The sequence below is a fragment of the Excalfactoria chinensis genome, chromosome 3 (genome assembly GCF_039878825.1).
Source record: "Excalfactoria chinensis isolate bCotChi1 chromosome 3, bCotChi1.hap2, whole genome shotgun sequence".
NCBI classification, from domain to species: domain Eukaryota; kingdom Metazoa; phylum Chordata; class Aves; order Galliformes; family Phasianidae; genus Excalfactoria; species Excalfactoria chinensis.
In genome coordinates this window covers 82,728,947-82,750,744 of record NC_092827.1, presented here as the reverse complement: position 1 = coordinate 82,750,744, position 21,798 = coordinate 82,728,947, and the positions used below count along the sequence as shown (strand labels likewise).

At 39.7% G+C, this 21,798-nt stretch overlaps 1 protein-coding gene across 1 annotated transcript; it reads right to left on the bottom strand.

The window, feature by feature from the left end:
- Positions 1-5,038: 5,038 nt before the first annotated feature.
- COX7A2L (cytochrome c oxidase subunit 7A2 like) lies at positions 5,039-9,474 on the bottom strand. Its single transcript, XM_072332610.1, has 3 exons — positions 9,143-9,474; positions 6,871-7,005; positions 5,039-6,051 (listed from the first exon to the last, which is right to left on the bottom strand). The coding sequence occupies exons 1-3, from the start codon at positions 9,212-9,214 to the stop codon at positions 5,908-5,910; spliced, it is 351 nt and encodes a 116-aa protein (XP_072188711.1). The 5' UTR covers positions 9,215-9,474; the 3' UTR covers positions 5,039-5,907.
- Positions 9,475-21,798: the final 12,324 nt, after the last annotated feature.

Sequence of the window (21,798 nt, the reverse complement as noted above, 5' to 3'; positions counted from 1 at the left end):
ATCACATTCAGGTTGAAATCTAAATTTAAAGTAAAAATTAAAAAATAAAAATAATAATTAAAAAAAAAAAAGCTATTGCAATTAATACTGGAGCTTGGCCTACAGTAAACAACAACAAGATTATAAGATGACATCTCATGGCCATTCGGGCTGTGAGATCTGACAGACTCTTCCAGCTCAGAGAACCCAATTTTTCACTACAAACACAACTGCGCAGATGCTTACAGTTGTCAGTGACATCACTGTTACAAAACATCTTGTAATGCACAACTGTCTTTGTATGAGATAAAGGTGCATTCAGAGTAAACTTAAGGAAGTTAATATGCTTTTTCATTTCTCCCAATGTGTCTAATTAAAAACTGCCCTTTGTTGCAAAAATTATAGAAAATATAGTTACTGCAGCACTTTCATGGGGGTTTTTCAGTGGTTGGGGTGTTGGTTTAGCACTTTGTTTTCTCAGATGTGACCATTGTGTTTAATAGAAGCACTGTTTGCATATGGTAGGCTCACAGTCTAACATTTACTGAACACAGCACTGTCCATTCTGCAACCATTCTGCAAACTTGACGATCAGATTTGTGTTTGTTTCACTAGGCAGGTGTGACTGCATAGACCTATGCGGGATACTTTAGATGGCAAAAGGACTGTTTTTTGTACAATTCCTTTATAGTTTGATCTACGCTCTGTGTCCTGTTAACTTTTCACTCCCAAAAGAGCATAAAACTGGGTCATATATATTGTCATATTCACATTAGAACTTCTATTGACGTCAGCATGAGCCCCATCTGGAGCTGCAGACATGTGGCCTATTGCAAACCTCTACATAAAAAAGCAATTGCTCTCTGCAACTTGATCTTTCTGATCAGGACAGATAAAATCAGAAAGAAATCTTGAGGGTGGGTTGGTTATGGTGGTGTTGTAACCTATAGGTACTTGAATGTTTGTATAACATTCCATTGTAACAGAAATATAAAGAACATTTTTCATATGTACATACCATTCTGGCTTAGATTTTGCCAGTTGAAGTTAAACTGGGGGAGACTGCAAAGCAAATCTGAACATTATTATTATTATTTTTGTAATAAAATAGTGGATAATAGTGTGAAAACACAACCTGAAAATGAATTAGCACCTTGTTCTGATTCTTCGTAGAAGAGAGGATCCATCTGATACATGGCAACCTGGTAGAGTTTTGCCAGTTCTGGCCACTTTTCGTGCTGACAAAGCTGACTCTGAAAACGACAGCATTTCCTTGCAGTTTTTCACACGTGCACAACCAGAATAGAAAATGCTTGTTAAAACCTTTCACAAACTTCTATCACTTGTACCTAAGTGCCAACCGTGGTAGCTATACTTATTGTTTGACCAGCCAGAATATCCATTCCCTCCTCCCTAGACAGGCACGTGAGGTGCTAAAATGTCAGAGCAAACTGCAGTCTCACTGTTCAATTGCATCCATAAAAGAAAGAAATTGATGTCATGGAAACAACTGTCTAATTCTATTGCCACCCTATCTTCCTCATTCTATGAGTAAGAAAGATCATACCATCAGCATATGTTTGCTTGTTGCTTCCTCTTCCCAGAAAAAGTGGTAGGAAAAGCACAGACACTGACATCCATTCCTGGAAAGGAGGAGTGGCAAGTCAGGGAGAGGGGAAGGCTGTGATTAATATTGCTTTTGATAGATTTTCTTCTAATTTTTACATGGATTAGTTTATCCCATAAGATTTAAATAAAGAATGTTGGGTTTTAGTCTGAAATCCAGGAAATCATATTTCATAGGTTTTCTCACAATCTGTTGGTCGGTGAAAGTGAAAATGTGCAATGTAGAAATGAGAAATTTCTTTAAGGTTACATGCTGCTCTGAATTATTCAATCACTCTAATATTGTCACACTTAGAAAATGGTGTGTTAGTAAAATATTCACATTTTGTACTGGAGGGATCACATGCAGATTCTCTGTAGACAGATCTAATAGGCATTATCTACCAGTTTCTGCGTAACTAGGAGTATGTCTACACAGAAGTCCAGACCTCTGTCTAAAAGGCTTTTGATTGCTATGGAAAACTGTTTTATAGGGTTTTAGGAAGGCCTCCAGGTGAAATTCTGAGAAACCAGGGAATCCTATTTCAAGCTTGCTGGAAATCTGTTCATCATGTTTTTAAAGCACACTTCTTAACACAGGCTTTAAGATCACAGCGCTGGAAACCTCTGGTTTCTCCACATCTTGGTGATTCTGCTTTGACTCCAGACTGCTTTATTGCAAAGTAAGGTTTTGCTGCTGTTTTATGAAAGCTTGAGAAGATGTCTGAACTCTGGAAAATTCTGCTGGGTCACACTCTTAATTATGAGTGTGCTCAAGTGTGTTTTTTGTTGTGAATATCAGCTTTATTTCATCAGTTCCAATTAGAAGACCAATGTTATTTTTATTACATTTATGCAGTACTAAGTTTAATTAGAAGGGGTTGTTCATTAGTTTTGCTCCCTTGGCTTTAGGTGAGGGAAAGGGTTACCCTGCTCTGCTCTGTGCAGTGCAGCCTCACCTCCAGCAGTAGGTGTGGGTCTGGGTGATTCAATGCAGGAATGACATAAAACTACTAAAAGAAACTACTAGAAAGCTTCCAAAAGAGTGCAGTGAAGATGATGAAGAGTCTAGAGGGCAAGAAGTATATGAGTATATATATATACTGTCATTGCCTGTAAGCAGCAAGTCTTTTGCTGCCCCTACTTCTGTACAGCAGTGTATTGGCTTCTTCAAAGACTTTCTGGCATGGGAAGGGATTCACCTGAATAGCTAAAGCAGATGTGAATTGCTGAATTAGCAACGTAGGTTGCTCTGAAAGTAATGCCTCCTTTTTATTTCTGTGGAAATGACATCAGCTACAAAGAGCAAAATAGCACTACTTGATAGAGCAAATTCTCAGCTACAAAATATTTTTTCAGTGTATATGTATAAAAAAGAGCTTTGATAGTTGCATATATTATATATTTTATGAGGCCTAAGACAGTTCCTCTTCACTCAGTGCAGCTCAAGTAAGCCAAAAGTTTGGACACCTATACTTTGAAGGAAGATCAATTAATTAATGACTTAACATTGAAATAATCAGTCTACTGACAATTTAAAATGTTGAGGCAAAAGTATGTTGCAATGATACGGTCATGCTGTAATATTGGGAAGGAATCCTCTCCTTAGCATACTCTTATTTTTAAAGCTGCTGGAAGACATACTTGCATACTATCAACATCTTCTCAAGTGTGTTTATTCCAGAACGCCCACACAAAAAGGAGATCTTATTTAAAAAACATTTCAAAGATATAACTATTGAATCCGGGTTGCCAGAGAGATCATTTAAGAAGGGAAAAGACTGTCTCTCAACCATAAGATAATGCCATGGGGATGAATGATTATCATGAGATAATTTTATTCCTGAGTATTGTAAATCTCAGCTGCTTTCCCTTCCAACCCCAGCATCATAGAATATGAGAGTATATTACAATTTATTCTCTGCTCTGAATTCAAGCCAAAGCATCTGGGTAGAAGCTATCACTTAAAAAATGCATCTTGTTTTCTTGGACATTGCTGCTGGTATGGGTGTGTAAATTTTGGGGTACGACTGAAAAATACTTTTGTTTTGTTTTTTTAATAAAGAAGAGGACATAGTGAAATTGTATTCTCCAACTCTGATTCTTACTTGTGGGAATGAAGTAGCCTTCTTGACACCAACGTTCACTCATCGTTTTCCTTACTTGTTTTCCTTACTTAAGTCCTTGTTTGGCATCTGGCCAGGGAGAGAGATTATTTAAGTGTGTGTTCTTGATGGCTTCAGGATAAGAAGATTAGGTCCCTCCATCATAAAGACCAATTCATAACACTTAAATCCTCTGAATCCTCATAAGGTCTGTGGTGGCATTCGAATATTTTAATGTAGGTATCCAACAGTTTGTTGTTGTTCTTAGAAAGAAAAAGGATTTATCATGTTGAATTTCCTTTTATGATAATCTCAAAACTAATTGAGAACTGAGGCAGGATTTTCACTCCTATAGTCTAATCCTCAGGCTGCAGCTTCCAAGTTTTCTTCTTCTTCAGATCACTTTATTGTGGGTGTGGGAATAGAGATATGCACGTTGCTCTTTCTCTCAGGACTGCAGCCCCTGCCCAGTAGCTGCTGACAACTGTTAGCACTTTGCTCTTTAAACTCCTCCTTAAGTATGGATGACAAACTATCATGTTCCTTTATCAATTGTTTTGCTTAATTTACATGGTTTTGCTTACTGACATGTTTTCTTCACCTTTCTGAGAGAGATGAATCCTTGCAGAGGCCAGTTTTTATCCAGACTCACTGCCCAAGTGATTGGTAGTGAGAATTCTGTTTGTAAATTAAGAGCAGAATCTATCAAACTGAAGAGACCTTTTGAAAGGACTTGTGTAAAACTTGTGATTCAAGGCTATGATATTACAGGAAAAAAAACAAAACAATGTTTTATCAGTTTGATCTCCACCCACACAGAAAAGGGCATTGATGCTTATGTCATAAAACCAGATAATGACTTGGATTGGAAGGGACACTAAAGCCCATCCAATTGCAATCCCTTGATTTTAGCATGGCTGCTCCCTCCCCCTCCCAGTTCAGGCTGCTCCGGGCCCCATCCAACCTGGCTTTGGTCCCCTACAGGGACAGGGCATTCACACCTTCTGTAGACCAGGCTGTTCCAGCACCACACCGCTTGAGTGAAAAATTTTCTAACATCAAATCTAAACCTCCCCCTTCTAGTTTTAAATAACTGCCCCTTGTTTTATTGCTATCTGCCTGTGTAAAAAGTTGGTCTGCCTCTTGCCTCTAAGCTTCTTCTAATCTCTGGAAGGCTACACTGAGGTATCCCTGGAGGTTTTTCATAGAAGAGGTGATCCAGCCCCCTGGTCGTCTTCATGGATCTCTTCTGGATCTGCTCCAACAGCTCTACATCTTTCTTGTGTTAGGGACAATAACTATGTGTACATAAGTTTGTGTATGCAATGGAAAGAATACACAGCTGAGTTATGTAATACAGTCACCTGTTTCACTAAAACACATAATTAAAACAACCACTGAGTTCCAGATAGGGTTTTAAGAGGGTTAACATTTCTAATAGATTACAGTAAGGTAGATCAACCGATTCTCTGGTTTGTAATCTAGAAGTTAAACCTGAACAACAATGTACCAGTACTACCAGGTCAGCTGAAATGGTATGAAACATTCAATACTTGTCCGTTTTATTATTCATGTGTTTATTTTTATTGCATGAGAGCATCTGACAAATGAAAAGTCCAAAAACTGGTACAGCTGATACTACAATACTGCTGCATACCGTGATGTTCACATGAAATAAATCCAGTTTACATGTTCCAAGGAAATAAGCCCTACCATCAAAGGTACAAGTGTTTATTAATATACCAGTATTTAGAGAAGTTCCACTGTCACCTGCTTATGTAAAATGAGCTGTGTATGTCAGAAATAGGTTCTTGGTATGTCATAATAATTAAATGATTTTCTTTTACTCTTTTGGAAACTAGCAGCAAGCTCCCACTAAGGAACATGGAGCCTAGTCCAGAAAGTAGCACTTCTGTCCCATCTCCAGCATTACCGAAGCTGAGTAGGGAGAGGAAGAAAAAGTTCAGCTTTCTCCAACTTCATACATTCCTGTGAGACAACAAATGCCGAGCTGCAACCGTAAGTTAAGATGATGACTTAAAGTTGTTGTTTGTATTAATTTCTAGAACACATAAGGCAACCGATTTAGAAACATCTTTCTCCAAGAAATTTGATCTGAAAAGATGAACATTAAATGATCACAGAATTAAGATGCGGGTAGAGACAGAAACACGCAGGAGGTCTTTCAAAGAATTGAGTCCTGTGAGTTATGGTTCATCTACTTTTGGCTTCTTGGTTGTGAGGCCATGTACAGCGCTACTAGACAGTAGATAGTCCCGCCTATTGTGAGAGCCATAGTGGTCCGATAAAGCAGCTTATCCGGAACTCCTCGTTTCAGGTGTACAGGCAGCCCATCTGCTTTCTGTGAGAAGAGTTTGAAAATAAATAGAAGAAAATAAGCACTCATATAAGAAGACATAATGAACAAGATAGCTCAGGTGAACTAAGAGATTCTCAAGAGGAAAACCTCCCCACTGATAGGCTACATACAATCAGATATACTAAGTGCTTTTCATTTAGCAGGATGAATGCAAAGCAAGTTAATTGTATTAGTTAAAGCCATTTAAATGCAGGCAAAATATATATATATATTGTGAAATATTTCTAAAGAGGACCTGGGTGAGAAAAATGTCACTACAAAAAAATGTGAAAAGTTAGGTAGAAAAGGTTATTCACCGAGTCAGACTGATATATTCCAAATGCAAGTGGCATGAAAGAGAAAAGGGTATGTTATAAAGCATTGTGTTTTAATTAACAACAGGAAAAAACAATATTTTTATGAGAAGACTTAGTACACTTACAAATTGCATAGCTAACAAGCCGGCTTTGAAAACCTTACTGTGCTCTTTTTAATTACTATACACCAAACAACTATTTGTTTTGCTCCTTCTGTTCTACTTGCAGTCATATGCTTGGATTCCAGATGTAAAGTGCTTCCAGTAGTCAAATAATACAATAAAGGTTTTTCTGAAGCAAATGAAAAGATAAACTTACTAGACTTTTCACTTTCTGTATTTATGCCCCATGCAAGGCTGAGGGAGAAACACAGGTTATACTATACTTCCTTAACTAGAAAAATGTAGGCATTGTGGAATGATGGAAATGGTCCCCCACGTTAAAATACAGCAAGATATGGCTCACTTTTTCATTTTCTTTATTGTACTCTCAAAGTTGCCATTACCTGAAAAAATTTCTGTAGGTCTGGCACCTGGTTTTTACCCAAGAAAGAATCAGTTGCTGGTAAATCTGAAGCAAGTTTAGTTGTTGTCCCAGAAACCAGAGGTGGGGATTCAGTGGAAACTATTGGTTTGAGTCCCTGCATAAATAAAGATTAAAACATAAAGGTATATAATACTTGCAAATGTACTAGTTGTCATGCTAGGCAGGCACACTGCCACTCATTACAAGGATATATTACAAAAATATATATTTGGTATGAAGACCCATGGTTTAAACAAACAAAAAACGTGAAAACTAATGAAAGATATTCTTAGTTACAACTTTGTACTTAACAAACACAATAGAAACTTTTTTTTTCTTTTTAAATGACAAATGTATAGCTATCATAAGCTTTTCTGGGCTGGTATTTGGTTCAAGTTATTCTGGTTTTGTACAAAGTACCTGGGTCCTATCAGCAGTAGGATTGGGAGCAGGGAATCCCCAGCGCTTGGGTTAGACAGAGTGAGGAGACTTTAACTCTTCCTCCCAACTGTTCCAAGTAGTCGCTATATAACTGAGCCTTAAATCATCAGGATGCATGGGTTGGAGGAGAGGACGGAAGGAAAAAGAAAATAGGAAGAGAGGGGAAAAAAAATGCAAAGGAGATGTAGGAAAGGTATTCAAGGATAGTCAAAGCCCTGAATTGGTGGCTGTGTTACACAAGTCTAACAACACCCCCTAATTCGCATACTGCTGCAGCTTTTCATCCCTCATGTACTATAAGGCAGCTCATTTTAATTGCCTTTCAGTTCAGATGGCTGTACTCTGACATACAACCTATGTAATCCTGTTTGACAGGTAAAATGTTAAGTGTACAAAGTCATAGTAGTCATGAGGTGGCCTCCTTACCTTTATTGTTATATTAAGCCATTATGCTTCAGCACATGACAGCAATTTTTTACATTATAGCTCCTGAAACAACTGTACGTTTGTTTTTTTCTAACATGCCACAAAATGTAAGACGTAACACTGCTGTGTTATTCTGTTTGTATTATATTTCAAATAGAAGGAGCAATTGATCTTCACAGTGATCTATGTTATTATGCTGCTAAGGCTGCACTGGAATTCTAACTCCAGCTTAAAGGGCTACTTAATATATGAAACTGAACAATATTTTGAGATGAGAGACCCTGGACTGGTTAGCCTGGAGAAGATCAAAAGGGGATCTCTGCTATCATTAACACAAGCATGCTTTTTGATAGGATCACACGAAGCTATGGTGGCACTGAGATAACAGACTTAAATGCTTTTGTTTCTATGTGAAGTATAACCTACAATATGAAAGGTTACAGAGCAGAGTCTCTCAACCAAGTCTGAGCAACTCACCCTAGTTAAAAGATCTGCGGTTGGTGGATTTTTTTTTTTAATTATTATTATTTATTTTTTTTTAGTAGGTACAAGCAAAGTAAGGTGATCAGCTGAAGATAAAGCAGCACAACAACATTTCTACTTGGGCTACGGTCAGCCTTGAAGAACTAGGGAACAGCTATCAGGTAAAATTAGACGAGCGTTTGCAAATGGTTCCATTATTACTGTTTTGAATACAAGCCAGTTCTCTGAGTGAACACTTTGTACTGTATATGTAATGATCACCGCAGTCGTTGGCCTCTTAAATAGAAGCAGAAAGTTTTAACCTATTTGACTTCTCACCTGCACTGTCTGAGAAAGTTCACATTTATTCAACTGGGCTGAATTATTCATGCAGTGTTACATAGTTTTATTAAGTGCTAAAATAAGGTCTTTTAAGAATACCTTCTAAGACAGAAAGAACGACACAGGTCTCAAGCTAAGGGATTTTTTGTTAGCATGTGCAGTTATGTTACTGTCAGCAAAAGGCTTTCTGAAATAGATAAGTAAGCATCATGCAAAAGAATGCCTGGTTTTGGTGGTTGTTTTTGCTTTTTGCTTTTATCTTCCTGTAAGTAAAACTGCTACGTCCGCGTAGTCTCTGAAACCAAGGTTGTAACGCTTACAGTAGCTGCATTCTCCACATGCACAGACCGGAGAGGCGGACGAGCGCAGTGCTGCTCTGCTGCCCGCCGCTATCCCGCACCGCCTCTGCCCGCACTACCGGTGCGAAGGCAGCACTGCGCCCGTCCACAACCGCCTGCAGCCCCCAGAGCCCCTCCGCCCGCGGGGCTCCAGGCCGCGCCTCCCGCCCCAGGCGGATGAGGGCAGCGAAGGTCACGGCCGCCACGGCGCTTATAGGGCAAGGGCGGCGGCAGCGCTGTTACCTGCGGGTTGTAGGCGGTGGAGGCCGCAGCCCCGACGAGGCGCTGCGTGAAGCCGTTGAACTTGTAGTACATGGTGGGGACGCGAGCTCCCACGACCCCCCGGCGGCGACGCGCGGCGAAGAAGGACCCCGCCGGCTCCTTGCGCCGCCCGGACGAGCGAGGGCCCACGGGTGGCAACAGAGAGCGCCTGCAAGCACCTCCCTGAAGAGAAGCCGAAGGAGCGAGGGCAACAGCGAGGCCCCGGCGAACGGCAACACAAGGCTCGGTGCGCTGCGGTACCGCGGGGCCGCTCCGAAGCCGGGCAGGCAACGGCCGTCAGGCACGGGGAAGGCGCCCTGAGGGAGGGCGGGCCGCTCTGCGCCTGCGCGGCGGCTGCGGGCGTCTGTTGGTTGGGGGTGCAAGAGGTCAGTGGGAGCTGGCTTCATACCCATCATTTAGACCCAAAACGAATCCAGCTCCACAGACCAAGACCCTATGTCTGTTTCGTTCGGGTGTGAGGCAGCTTGCTCTTGGTAGTAAAAGCTTGCTGCTGTTACCCGCGTCTCGCAGCTCAAATGCTGCGTTTGAGTTCTTTCAAGTTGTCTCCCCTAGGCTGACGCTGGGGTCTTTACGTAGTAAAAGATGATCCAGTGGTAATAGTTGATGGTTAGTGGGCTGTGTGGGACTACAGCTGCGCTGTGGGTGCAGTGAGCGCAGAGTGCAGTCCCTGCAGCCCTAGCTGTGCCTGTGAGGAGGTGTCGTCACCAGGAAGGGTGCTGTTCCACTCGGTCCATCTCTGCTGTCCTCTGGAGAGCCAGCAGGATGCTGCATGTGTGACACGGTCAAAACATCTGCTCATGATATTAGGGACATTAAGCAGCAGTGCTGCGTTGTTTGCTCAGTAAGTAGGAGATTTATGAAGGTATTTTGTAAATGTTACACAGGAAGAATGATGAAATCCCTGTAGCTTTAAAGACCAGGAAGTATTAATGAATTGGAATTAGGGCTGTATTTTTTTCAGTGGAAGGGATTTTGCGGCTCAGAATTCTGCTCGTTTCTGGGAAAACTATAACTGGAAGGTGAGCTTGACAGCAAATGTGCCTGTAAGAGAGCAGAGGTACTGAAGATAGGATACACATATTCTGTTAGAATGGAATCGTGGCTATGTTTTGATGCAAGCTGTTTTAGTCTGTGGATGTCCATGAGATCTAGTTTGTACTGTGACTGCTGCGAACCCTTTCCTGGGGCCTGATTTTCTGCATGTGCACCATAGCTCCCCCTGCCCTGCTCAGTCAGTATTTGTTAAGACAAATAGGTTCGCTTAGCAAGCTCTTTTACTAAGGTTGTGTCACATCTCATTCCTCTACATTTTGTTCCAACGTGAACGCATCCAGAATCTCAGAGAAGATTGTGGCAGCTCTCATATGGAGATGATGCCATTTTCCTTGCTCTGCTGAGTCAAGTTCTTGAAATGTTCAGCATTGGCTGAAAGCTGCAGAAAGGAGCTCTGAGGAGGAAATGAAAAATGTGCAAATGCATCACTTATTTCAGCTAACTAATTTGAGTTATAATCCTTACAAGTGAGCTATTGAAGCATAAACCTAGGGGCTGTCTCTCTTTTGTTTTAGCTCAGGAAACTGAAGGTTGGGAATTCTTTGCCTTGCAGAAGAGATGCATGGAAGGACAATTAAAACTAATTACAAGTGGAGCTTCTGTTATCCTCGTAACACAAAAGCACAGAGATATTCCCTGAAAATTAAAATAATAATAATAATAAGATAATATGAAGCCCTTCCTGTTAAAGAAAGAAAGCTGTCTGTGCTTTAGGCTCTTGGTCCAATTTTCTCTTAAGTCTGTGTATGTTTGCTGAAGACTTCTTTGCTTATCAAACTTGCTGACAGAATATGGAATTCGATTGTAAAACTACTGCTATAGGAAGTAACTGGGGGCAAAACAAGGCCACTCTCCCTAGCAGGGTTAGAGGAGGATGGGTCATTTCTGTGAACCATGGAAGTATGCACAGCTAATGTAAACAAAGTGTCCCAGCAGGAAGAGAGCTCCTGCATCAGACTTTAAGCTGAATTCTAACTTCTAAGCAGTGAGATGAGCAATTCTTGGAGACTGATAACTGCAGCCAGTCTGTTAGGGCTGTTTTACCTTCATCTGTGGAGTGATATTGGCAGAAGCTGAAGAAAATACTGGTCTACAAGCTATGCTGTAGTCTAATGTTATCCATTTATTTTTCCAGGATTTTTAAAGTAGCTGATTTCATACAGGCATGATTAAGGTTATGCTTCTAGGGGAATAGATTTCCAGGGTAAATGAAGGAAGCAGAGTACCTTGAGGTTATTCTGGGTTTTTTGTTGATGAAATTGTTGTGTTTTTATTTTCAGTTTGAGGATAAATAAATAAAGAAACAAGACCTTATCCAATTGCTTAATGAGCGACACCCTCGTATGCTGATCATTATTTCAGCACAGATGTCTGCAACTCAAATTCTGTGAATCTGCCCATGCAGATCTGTCCTTGAATTCCTGAGAACAACTGTGTGGGTGGATTTAGAACATGAAATTGCTGTGTGCACTTACGTTTTGTTTATGCAGTACTCATTTTTTTTTAAAGCACTAGATTGGATTTGTTTAATATTTGCCTTGTATATCTGTGTGTGTATGTATAATATATACAAACCTCCAAACTAGATGATGATCACCAGGCATAAACTCTATTAATGTAAGAGACTGTGACATTGTAAACATGTTGTCTGAATCGTTTTATCAACTGAAAGAAATAAATCCTGTGCACAGAATGGTAACTCAAGTAGCAATTGTTGATAAAAGCTACCTGAGTTTATTGGTGCTTTATTGCTCAATTTATTGGATACATCACAGATGACTCTTGGAAATACTGTTGCGAGCTGAAAGAGTTCTCTTCAGCAGACTTGACAATGCTGAAAATTGATTAAAATAGCTTGTAATTGTAAAGCTATCCATGCAACTACAACATGAGTATAAATTTAACCACAGTTTCTGTGCCTTTCTCGTAGAAAAATCTTTATTTTTTTTTTCTTTTTTTCTTTTCCATAAGGGATATAGGGTTAAAGAGAGCCATTTGTCTTCAGTGTGAGTTTAGAAACAATATTGCACTTTTGTTTCATGGGCACTTTTGTCTTCATGTGGGGCTTCTGCTTGAGAAATATTTAGTAGCAATAGCAATTTTGGCATTGTTTGGCATTTGTCATCAAGGATGATGTGGTGTTGACTATAGGAATGAGGAATCATTTGAAATGTGTTGAATTTGATTTAGGGGGATCTACTTCTTGTTATAAAATGGTCTTTTCGGGTTTTGGGACAGAACTTAACTCAAAAAGATAAGTAAGGAATTGAAAACTTGGTGATCTAATTCTTGTAAAGCCCAGTACTTGAATAAAGCTTCTGGGGCAATAAGTTATGCTTTTAGCAGTCTGTTCCTTTGCAATTATGTTGCATGTTTAACAGCAGAATGGAAATTGTGAAAGCAGTTGTTTGTTCCAGGTTAGTGACGAAGTATTGTTTAATTCTTCTATTTTCGGTTGTGAAAAGCATTGTAGGGACCTCCAGTAAATAATACTTTCTCTTTTTCCCAGCTTTGTTGTCTCCGCTTTTTCTTTTTCCCTGTATTATCTGAATTGCAGAACCGAAGGTAAACTTTCCATCTGATTGAAACACCAGTGTTCTCTGTCATTAAAATAATAGTTACCTAAACACACTATATATTTTTTTAAAGAAGGTAGTCTTGAAATTTGTATACCTTCTCTTTATGGCTTACCTTGTGTGTCATTTGTCAAACACGATGCTGAGACAGGATCCTTTGTACTTTGCTTTTGACTGGTGAAGACAACAACACCTCAACAGCACATCTGTGCTTTTCTACTCTGGTACATTTTTTGACTCTACGACCAGAAGAGAAGTCTCAGTGTGGCAGTACCTTTGGCTTTTTGGTCTTTTCTTTCAAATATCATATGTGTAGTGAAATAGGTACCCAAGTGAAGTGAGCTGTATCTCTGAACATCTAGTGGTAAAATTTATCTTCAAGGTTATTTATTTTCACATTGTTGCCAAAATCTTCCTTCATCTCCCTTCTCCCTCTCCCTGGGCTGTGAGTGTTTATCTCCAAACAGTCAACAGTCCACAGCAAATGCTTAATTTTTCAGATTTGTTGTAGATACTGGGAGGATGATGCATTGTCGTCCTATTTCATTTCTTCTTGTCAGCCTTTTCATGTGCAAATGTATGAAGACTGGAGACCAGAGATGACTGCATATTTAAGCAATTTTGTAGCAAATTCCCTAAATGAATCAAGATGATGTATAAACAAACAAACAAACCAAAAAACCTCACAGAAACACGGCACACAAAGTATCCTGTGCAATTTGTATAACATGTGGCAGATAGGCAATATTACAGAGCCAAGCTGAGGTAAGTTTCTCTGCTGTTTCTCCATATTAACTGCTAAATACAATTGTCTTGGAAATGTACAGGGCTATTGATAGCAGGAGGCTTGATTTGAATGCTTAAGTCTGTTGCTTTCTTGCCCTCTCAGGAGTCACTCACACTTATGACTTTAGATATCATCAGCTGCCTATCTTATATGAAATGTTTTGACTTCATTTATCCTTTCCCAGCAGTGACCTAGACTAGAAGTAGTCTGAAATAAACCTACCTGGAGTGTGCATGGTGTGGATGTCTGATCTTCAGCATCCACTTTTTTGTTCTGCACCTCACTCCATCACTTGTCTGCACTGCTTCCCATAGGGGGCATAACCAGGTAAGTTGTGGAAAATAGGATGTGAAGATGGATCTTCTAGATCCTGATGCCTGCCTAGAATCACTGTTGCTACCTCTAGGGCACAATTCCAGGTACTGCCATGAGATAAAGCTATTGAGAGCTGACTGAACTCTCGCTTTACCCACTCAGAACGCCCAGCTTTGCTCAGATTATTTTTCGGCAGGCTGTACTTTAATGGGTTTTTGTTTGGCTGATTTGCAGAAGGCAAAGTATAAAAAGGCATGCTTAAATTTAGTAATACTAATGTCAATTGTGTGGTTACTAGAGAAATCTTTCTCATAGAAAATGTTCTTGTTTTATGAATCATTTAGTACATCAGAGATAACATAATAAAAATAGATTGCTGCCATGTGATCAGTGTCTCCAGCATTGAAAATTGAATAGTTTTTAAAATGTTTATTTTTGAGAATTGAATTCTTCCTGCAGCAGGATCTGTCATGCTGTAATACATTTGTAACTCCCCTTGTTAATTTCCCTGCAGCGTCCTGTAGCTTCACTGCCATCCTGTAAGCAGGTATTCAGTGTTCCAGTGTAGTCTCTTTACATAGTATTGTAACTCAGATATGTTTTTTACAAGTTTTTAGATGTTTTCACCCTTTGTCTTGCTGTGTTAAAGCTGTATTTTTACTTTTTAAAATATTTTAATTGTCAGCTCTTGTGTACCTATCTGTGCTTTCTTACTGTTGTCAGAAGAGACACGTGTAAAACCGGGTGTCGTAACAGATGAAAAAACCCTAACAGCGTTTCCCTGCATAGGAGAAAGAAGTTGGGAAGATTTGGTTAAAGTGGGAGAACACTGAGAAAATCTGGAGTTAAGGGAAAGAAGGAAGTGCAGTAGCAGCTCTGCAGAAATGGGCTGAAGAACACTAGGGTGCTACAAATGCCTGTCTGCTGCAGGCTTTTCACAGTAAACTTTGCTGAACCAACTCTGGCTGGCTTGTCTTCCTTAGGTTTTGTTATAAAAATTTTGTGAAGATTTTCATTTGGCTCAGTATGTAGGAGTCTGGGCTCTTGTAGTGGGAAAATCTGAGTTCTCTTTTGCTAGGGAATATCAGAGCTTGCAGAAGCATTCATAGTGCAGGAATGTTCTAATAAGAGTGCCATGTCCTCCTCTGTAGCTTTCAAAAGATGAGGAGGTATGGAAACTGAGTTTTGGCAGCATGATTTTACTTGCATTTTAATTCACATATTCTTGATTGTTTCACATCCCTGATTTAGTTCTCCTTTTAGATTTTTGCAATGGGATTATAGTTTCCTGATGGATTCTCTGTGTCCTTTTGACAAGAGCTCCTGTTGCTCGCTGTTCAAAGGCAGAATAGAAACTTGCTTCTATGTGTCCTCAGAATTGCTGCTTGACCCCAATTAAATTGCTCATCTCAAATCAATTTGCCACCAGACAGTATTAGATTATGATAATCTGAGCCTACAGACTCAAGCCTCTCAGCACTGGCTAAACACTTGCCTAATAATGTGGAGATTACGCTAAGACAAAAGGAACCATATTACTTTAGTTTCTTTCCTAGGTTATTGCATTATATTATCATGTTTGTGCTGTTTCATTGAGAAATGAATTGAGAGCAAGATCTACTTTCTGTCCTTACAGAACAATTTGATGGATATAGACAAGGGAACTGCTCTCCAAACACCACTAAAAAGTTGTTACTTACGGTCCATATATACTCAGTTAAGAGCTGACTTTGCTCTGCACATCAACTGGTTTGGAACAATACCTGGCTGTATGTTTTCACTTTTCTCCGTTTGGAGCATTTTCATCCCACAAGCTTGAAAATTTCTTGAAGCTGGTTACAAAAAAATACGCAATAGTGAAATATGATTTACATATTTGATGGATGAAGAGGAAATAGAAAACATCATAGAGATCTTGTGGTTCATTTACAACTACTGGTAAATAACTGCATGTTTCTATAATGGATTTACCCTGTTTTTACTCTGAAATGTACCGTGTGCATTCAATGCCTTTTGTTTCATATCTGCATGTTGTCTTTGAGCAGTGAAAATGCTTAATGCAGTACTGTAGTTCTCATCTCCCTGCTGTGGTCTCCAAGACAATTCAACTGAGCTTTTGTTTCATTCTCTTTTGAAAAGCAAATTAGTAAGGATTGTTTGTAGTATACTGTGCTTTAAAAATATCAGGAGAAAATTGCTGAGGATGTTGCTTGGGAGCCCAGATTCAGGAACTGACCACAGCAGACTTTGCTGCATATGTTAGTATTAGCCTGGAGTGCAAGAAACTGGCTGACATGGTGCTGACTACAGCTTCAGCTCATGTAAGCAGCAACAGGTTGTGTTTAGTCTATCAACTGTCATGATTAAAAGCTAGAGGACGGACTCTCCATGCTGAGATGACACATGTCCATGGAAATTTCCAGCACTCATCTCAAAGGAGATGTAACTTTTCTGAGCCTTTAAGTCAAAGCCCTTTTGTTTGCTTTTGTGTGTATTTTGAGTGACAGCCTGCACAGACCAGTCCTTGGATCTCCTTGCTGCGGATGCCATATGTTTTTTGGTAGTCATTATCAGCCGATGGAAAGAGAGACAACTGCTGAATGGGATGGGATGGTGCTAGACTGTCTTCTCTGTGATATGAAAGATTGCTTCTGTAGGCATACACTTCTACAAGATGTTTAGAGGGAAACAGTAAATCACAAATTGCCAGTGTGTAACCTGGAGAAAGTGTTTAAAGTGTTCCTTCTTAGTAAAGGAGTCAGATTCCCACTGGTTTATGCTTACAAGAGATGAGTGGACTGCAGAACTGCTTTTTAATGCAGTTCCTTGAAGGGTAGGACACTTGATTTCCATATATACCTGCAGAAATGACAGTAAGACAGAAAGAAATAGGCAGGATGGGAAAGCAGACCATTTCAGGAGCATCTGGTACTCGCACAGAGGCCAGTGCAGCTGGTGAGAGAAAGAAAATGGGGCAGCTATGAAAAAGAGTAGGAACCAAAGAGGAAGGGAGTTGGGCTGAAAAAGACTAGCAAAGGAAAGGAGAGATGTGTTCTCAGGAAGGGCATGGCAGGACATTAGCAGTGGTGGGGTGGAAGGCTGGAAAGCACAGTGAAGCCCTATTGTGTTTGGTGTCTGGGAATCATCTGTATTGTCTGTTCTTAATTTTTGATGAGTTGCTTTTAGAAAGGACTTCATAACTGTCTCAGAGCATTTTGCACAGAGTTAGTACTTTTAACCTCTGCCTATCTCTCTACTCCTATCTCTTTTTTCTATATATTTTTTTTTTTCTCTCCATTAATCAGTCTTCCATCTGCTCTCTGTGATGTTCTTTCAATTTGCACAACAGTCCTCGCCTCTAAGTAGGGATAAATGCCCCCAGGCCATGGAATGTAAAGTAATGAGTCCTCAACTGGGTCTGAAATTGAATTCTTTAACACCAGGTGAAAGGAAAGCATACCAAGTTCTAAGCTGTCAGTCGCCACTAGTATTGCTGTTGCACACTGGTGGAAAGGATGGACATGCGTTGTTTCAAGCTGGTCTTATTTGCTTTGCAGATGCCTAGTAGAAGTAACAGCTTACAGTAATAAACCAAAAAATAAAGGAGTAAATACTGAACGTGAGTCAGCAGTGTACACTGGCAGCCAAAAAGACCATACCTGGTGTGTCCCAGACCTAGCATTGCCAGCCAGGATGTTGTCCCACTTTTCTCTGCACTGTGGGGTCTCACCTCAAGTAGTTTGGGTGCCACAGTCTAAGAAGGACATAAAGATGTTACAGAGTATCCAAAGGAGGGCTACTGGAATGATAAAGGGTTTGGAGAACAAGGTTTATGAGGAGCAGCTAAGGTCTCTTGATTTGTTTGGCCCAGAGCTGAGGAGAGGCTCATGGCATCTACAGCTCCTCACAGGGAGCAGAGGGCAGCACTAATCTCTGCTCTCCATGACAGTGACAGGACCCGAGGGAATGGCATGGAGCTGTGTCAGGGGTAGGCAGTTGCAGTCAGGGACAGTCTGCTCCAGAGGGTTGTGGGCATGGAACAGGCTACCAGTGGTTATGGCCCCAAGCTGCTGGAGTTCAAGAAGTCTTTGAACAGCTCTATTAGACATAGGTTTTGAATCTTGAGTGGTCTTAGGAGGAGCCAGGAGCTGGACTTGACTATTCTCATGGGTCCCTTCCAACTCAGGGTGTCCTAATTTTTATTTATTTATTTTTTTTTTTTTTGATACTACAAATCAGCAACATGAACATTCCATTGGCAATACCTATTCAGGGGCCAGGTCATCTAATGTTGGTGAGCTTTAATGCAGATGTGTAAGTGAGTTTGAATGGGCTGCAGGATGTGAGTGCCCAGGCTGAAGTTGTAGGCGAAGGGTAGAATGTGGATGATTTGGACTGTTCTGTATTGAATTGTTAAACCTTTGTATGACTTAACTGCTTTGCTTTGCATGACTGTTTCTTTCCCATTATATGTGACAATTATTGTGGAGGAGGAGAGAGTTTTTTTTATCCTACACTGACACAGAGAAATGTAATGGATATTTGCTCTCAGCTATCTAATCTGAATAGCATTTCAATCATGACTGGGACAATCTATGTGAAGAGAAGGCAAAGGTAAGAGGTGCCTCAGTTGTGGGATGTTACTGTTTAACCTTAATGCTCTTTGAGTGAGGATCAAGCATAAAGAAAGTCCCTTAGCAGGATAGAGATGCTGAAGATGGAGGGAAACCGGTGAGCTTCACAGTCCCTGGTCTTGCTGAGGATAATCTGGCAGGTATGTGCAAGCCTTTGTCTTCCATAATTCAGATGTGAAGCAGATTCTCTAAAAGCAAAGCAAAATTATCTTAGCTACTTTTAATTCTGTACTCATTGCCCATCCCTGATTTTTATTTTTTATTTTTTTCTCTTCAGATGTACCTGATTCTTAAGTTTCTTGAAGCAATGTTGATTAAAAAAGCTATTGTGACCCAGCAGGGGCAGCCTGAAGTATACAAAGGCAGGGATACTCAAGGAATCCATATAAATTTGAAGGCTATAAGTCAGGCTTTGTGGCAAGAACCCACGCTTTTAGATTTGAATTTATTTTTTTTTTACTGAAATAATTTTGTTACTGAATATTTTCTTTTCAGTGGGCCTCTGCTTGGCTGTGCTTAGAAATTACCCTGTTCAGATTGTTTCTCTTCTATAGCATTTATGTAGTTTCTATACAATAGCATCCTTACATAGTGTCAAGGATTCAGAATACTATTCAAATAAACAGCCTTGGTTTTAATTCTTCATAGCTTTCCATCAAATGATTCAACTGACATCCAGTTGTAATATTAAACCCTAGCAACGAAGTCATGGCGAGAAGCTGTGTTATCTTGGCACAGCCAGTACTGATTACAAAGGTGTTTTAGCAACATAGGAACGATCAACTTTTAAACGCTGCATCCTGTGTGAGCAACTCTAAAATGGAGGGGGAGGAGAGGAATTGTATTTGAGTACTTAAAAGTATACCAGACTCAACAAATTACTGATGTTCATGCTGCAGAGAAAAACACTGTTGACTTGCTTGCACTTTCATCTGGTTACCTATTTTGTGTTGTGTTTTGGTCTTGGATTATGGGTTTGGGGTGTTTTTGGTTTTGTTTTTTGTTGGGTTGTTTTTTGTTTGTTTGTTTGTCTTGTTTTGTTTTTGTTTTTTGAGCAACGTAATTATAACCCATGGCTGTAGATTACTTAGGAAAACAGAAGCCTGGTTGATCCTCATTATGGTTCCTATTTGCTACTTTAATATTGGTAAATTAGCAATGAAAAGAAATAGAAAAACAAAAAACTGAAGTCAAGAATTTCTGGCATACAAGGAAAAGAATGTCATTTTTTAAGTTTCTGATTTTCTAGATTTTATTGAATCTCTTCACAGTCTTTTAGAAATGATTCCTGAGATGGCTAGAATCCTATTTAACGTTTTGGTATTCAGTATATTTGCAGTTGCATCTTGGATTGATAGGAGATGCAAGTGCTGAAAGTGTCTGTAAAATAATGTGTTAAAACATTAAATACAGAGCTCCTGCTTCCAAAATATTTCAGAAGTTCTTTTAGCAAAATGTTTGCAAAGCATCCTCATGTCATTAATTTTATGTAAAAACTTAGAAAACTGATAAATAAGTGAGAAGTAAAAATACTCATGAGTTCTAAACAAAAGTCTGTTCATTTTCATAATAATTCAGTGGGCTGATGTCAGAGTAGTTGATAATTCATAGATCTCTTAAAATATTCAAACTTTATTCTAAAGAACATTAGTTGTGTTCATATTTGGATGCAGACTTGAAATGGCTGCACTTAATGAATCACCAGAGTAAGTGCACTATTCTTATTTCATCCCTCTAGTCCCTATGATGAGCCACAGTAATGTAAGCATTGCAATGGGGGACCTTCTTGTTACTTTGAAACTCCAAAACTGTTAATTTTTTCCAGTGAACTTGAAGCCAAATTCAATCAATTGTTCTAGATTTGTTCTTCTGTATAATTCCCAAGGAATAACAAATGTATTACATGGTTCCTTTTTCTTTTCTGTTGTTGTTTTGTTTTGTTTCTTTTTTTCAGTAGTTCTGTTGCCTATAACTATCATCAACATGGAACTGTTTGAGTTGGAAGGGACATTTAAGGGTCATCTAGTCCAACTGCCCTGCAATGAACAGGGACAGGGACTTCACATCTGGACACAGGACACAGTACTGAAGGTGAGGTGTCACCATCCTAGGGGCAGGATCACCTCCCTTGCCCTGCTGGTTTCTTTCGATGCAGCCCAGGATACAGTTGGCATTCTGGGCTGTGAGGGCACATTGCTGGCTCATGTCCAGCTTGCCATCCACCAGTACTCCCAAGTTCTTTTCAGCAGGGCTATGCTCAATCCTTTCATCTGCCAGCTTGTACTGGTAGTGGGGTGACCATACACTTGGATCTGTTGAACCTCATGAGGCTCTCCTGGGCCCACTGCTTAAGCCTGTCTGGGCCTCTGGATGGCATCCTGTCCCTGGGTGCACTGACTACACCGCACAGCTTGGTGTTATCTGCAAATGTGCTGAGGGTGGACTCAGTCCCACTGCTGGTATCACTGATGAAGATACTAAAGGACATCGGTTTCAGTACTGAGCCCTGTGGGACACTGCTTGTCAGTGATCTCTGTCCAGATGTTGTTATAATGATATTCAGTTGCTGTTGCTGAAAATAATAGCCCTTCTTCATTTATTGTCTCACAATAGCTTGTGGATTAAATATGCAGATTTTCTGTTAAGTAAGGCTTTGAGGTTCTAAATGACAAGCTTCTCAGAAACCAAGATTTATTAAAGGAAGAAAGTTTTTGCCGTGGTACCAATGTGAATACCCACCAAATTTGATTGTTAAAAGTAAAACATTTTATACAGTTAAATGTGTTGGTCTTGACCCATAGCCCACAAAACGTTTCACAAAATCAGTAAATTTTATTTTGTGATTTTAGGCATCTAATCCTGTATTCACATCAAGAAAACATCCATTACATTTCCAAATGATAGCATACATTTTTCTTAACAGAGAAGCAAACAATATATAAATGTTCTATAAAATTATAAACATTTGAGTTTGTAAAGAATAAAGGAGTCTGACGTGTAGTTGCAAACATTCATATTTTATTAATTTGACTCAAGATTTATATTATTCATCTTCTGTGGCTCTTAAAAGTTTCTTGTTAAGCATACTGGCAGTTGTGCTTGCTCCCAGTGCAGCCTTCTTGATGCTTATCCTATTACATCATCTGTAAAATGATGTAATTTCTCCCTACTTTATGTTGCACTTCGGAGACTATAGATGATATTAGTTTTCTACTATAAAAGTGGTGTTTTGCTGTTTCTTCCACTTGTGTT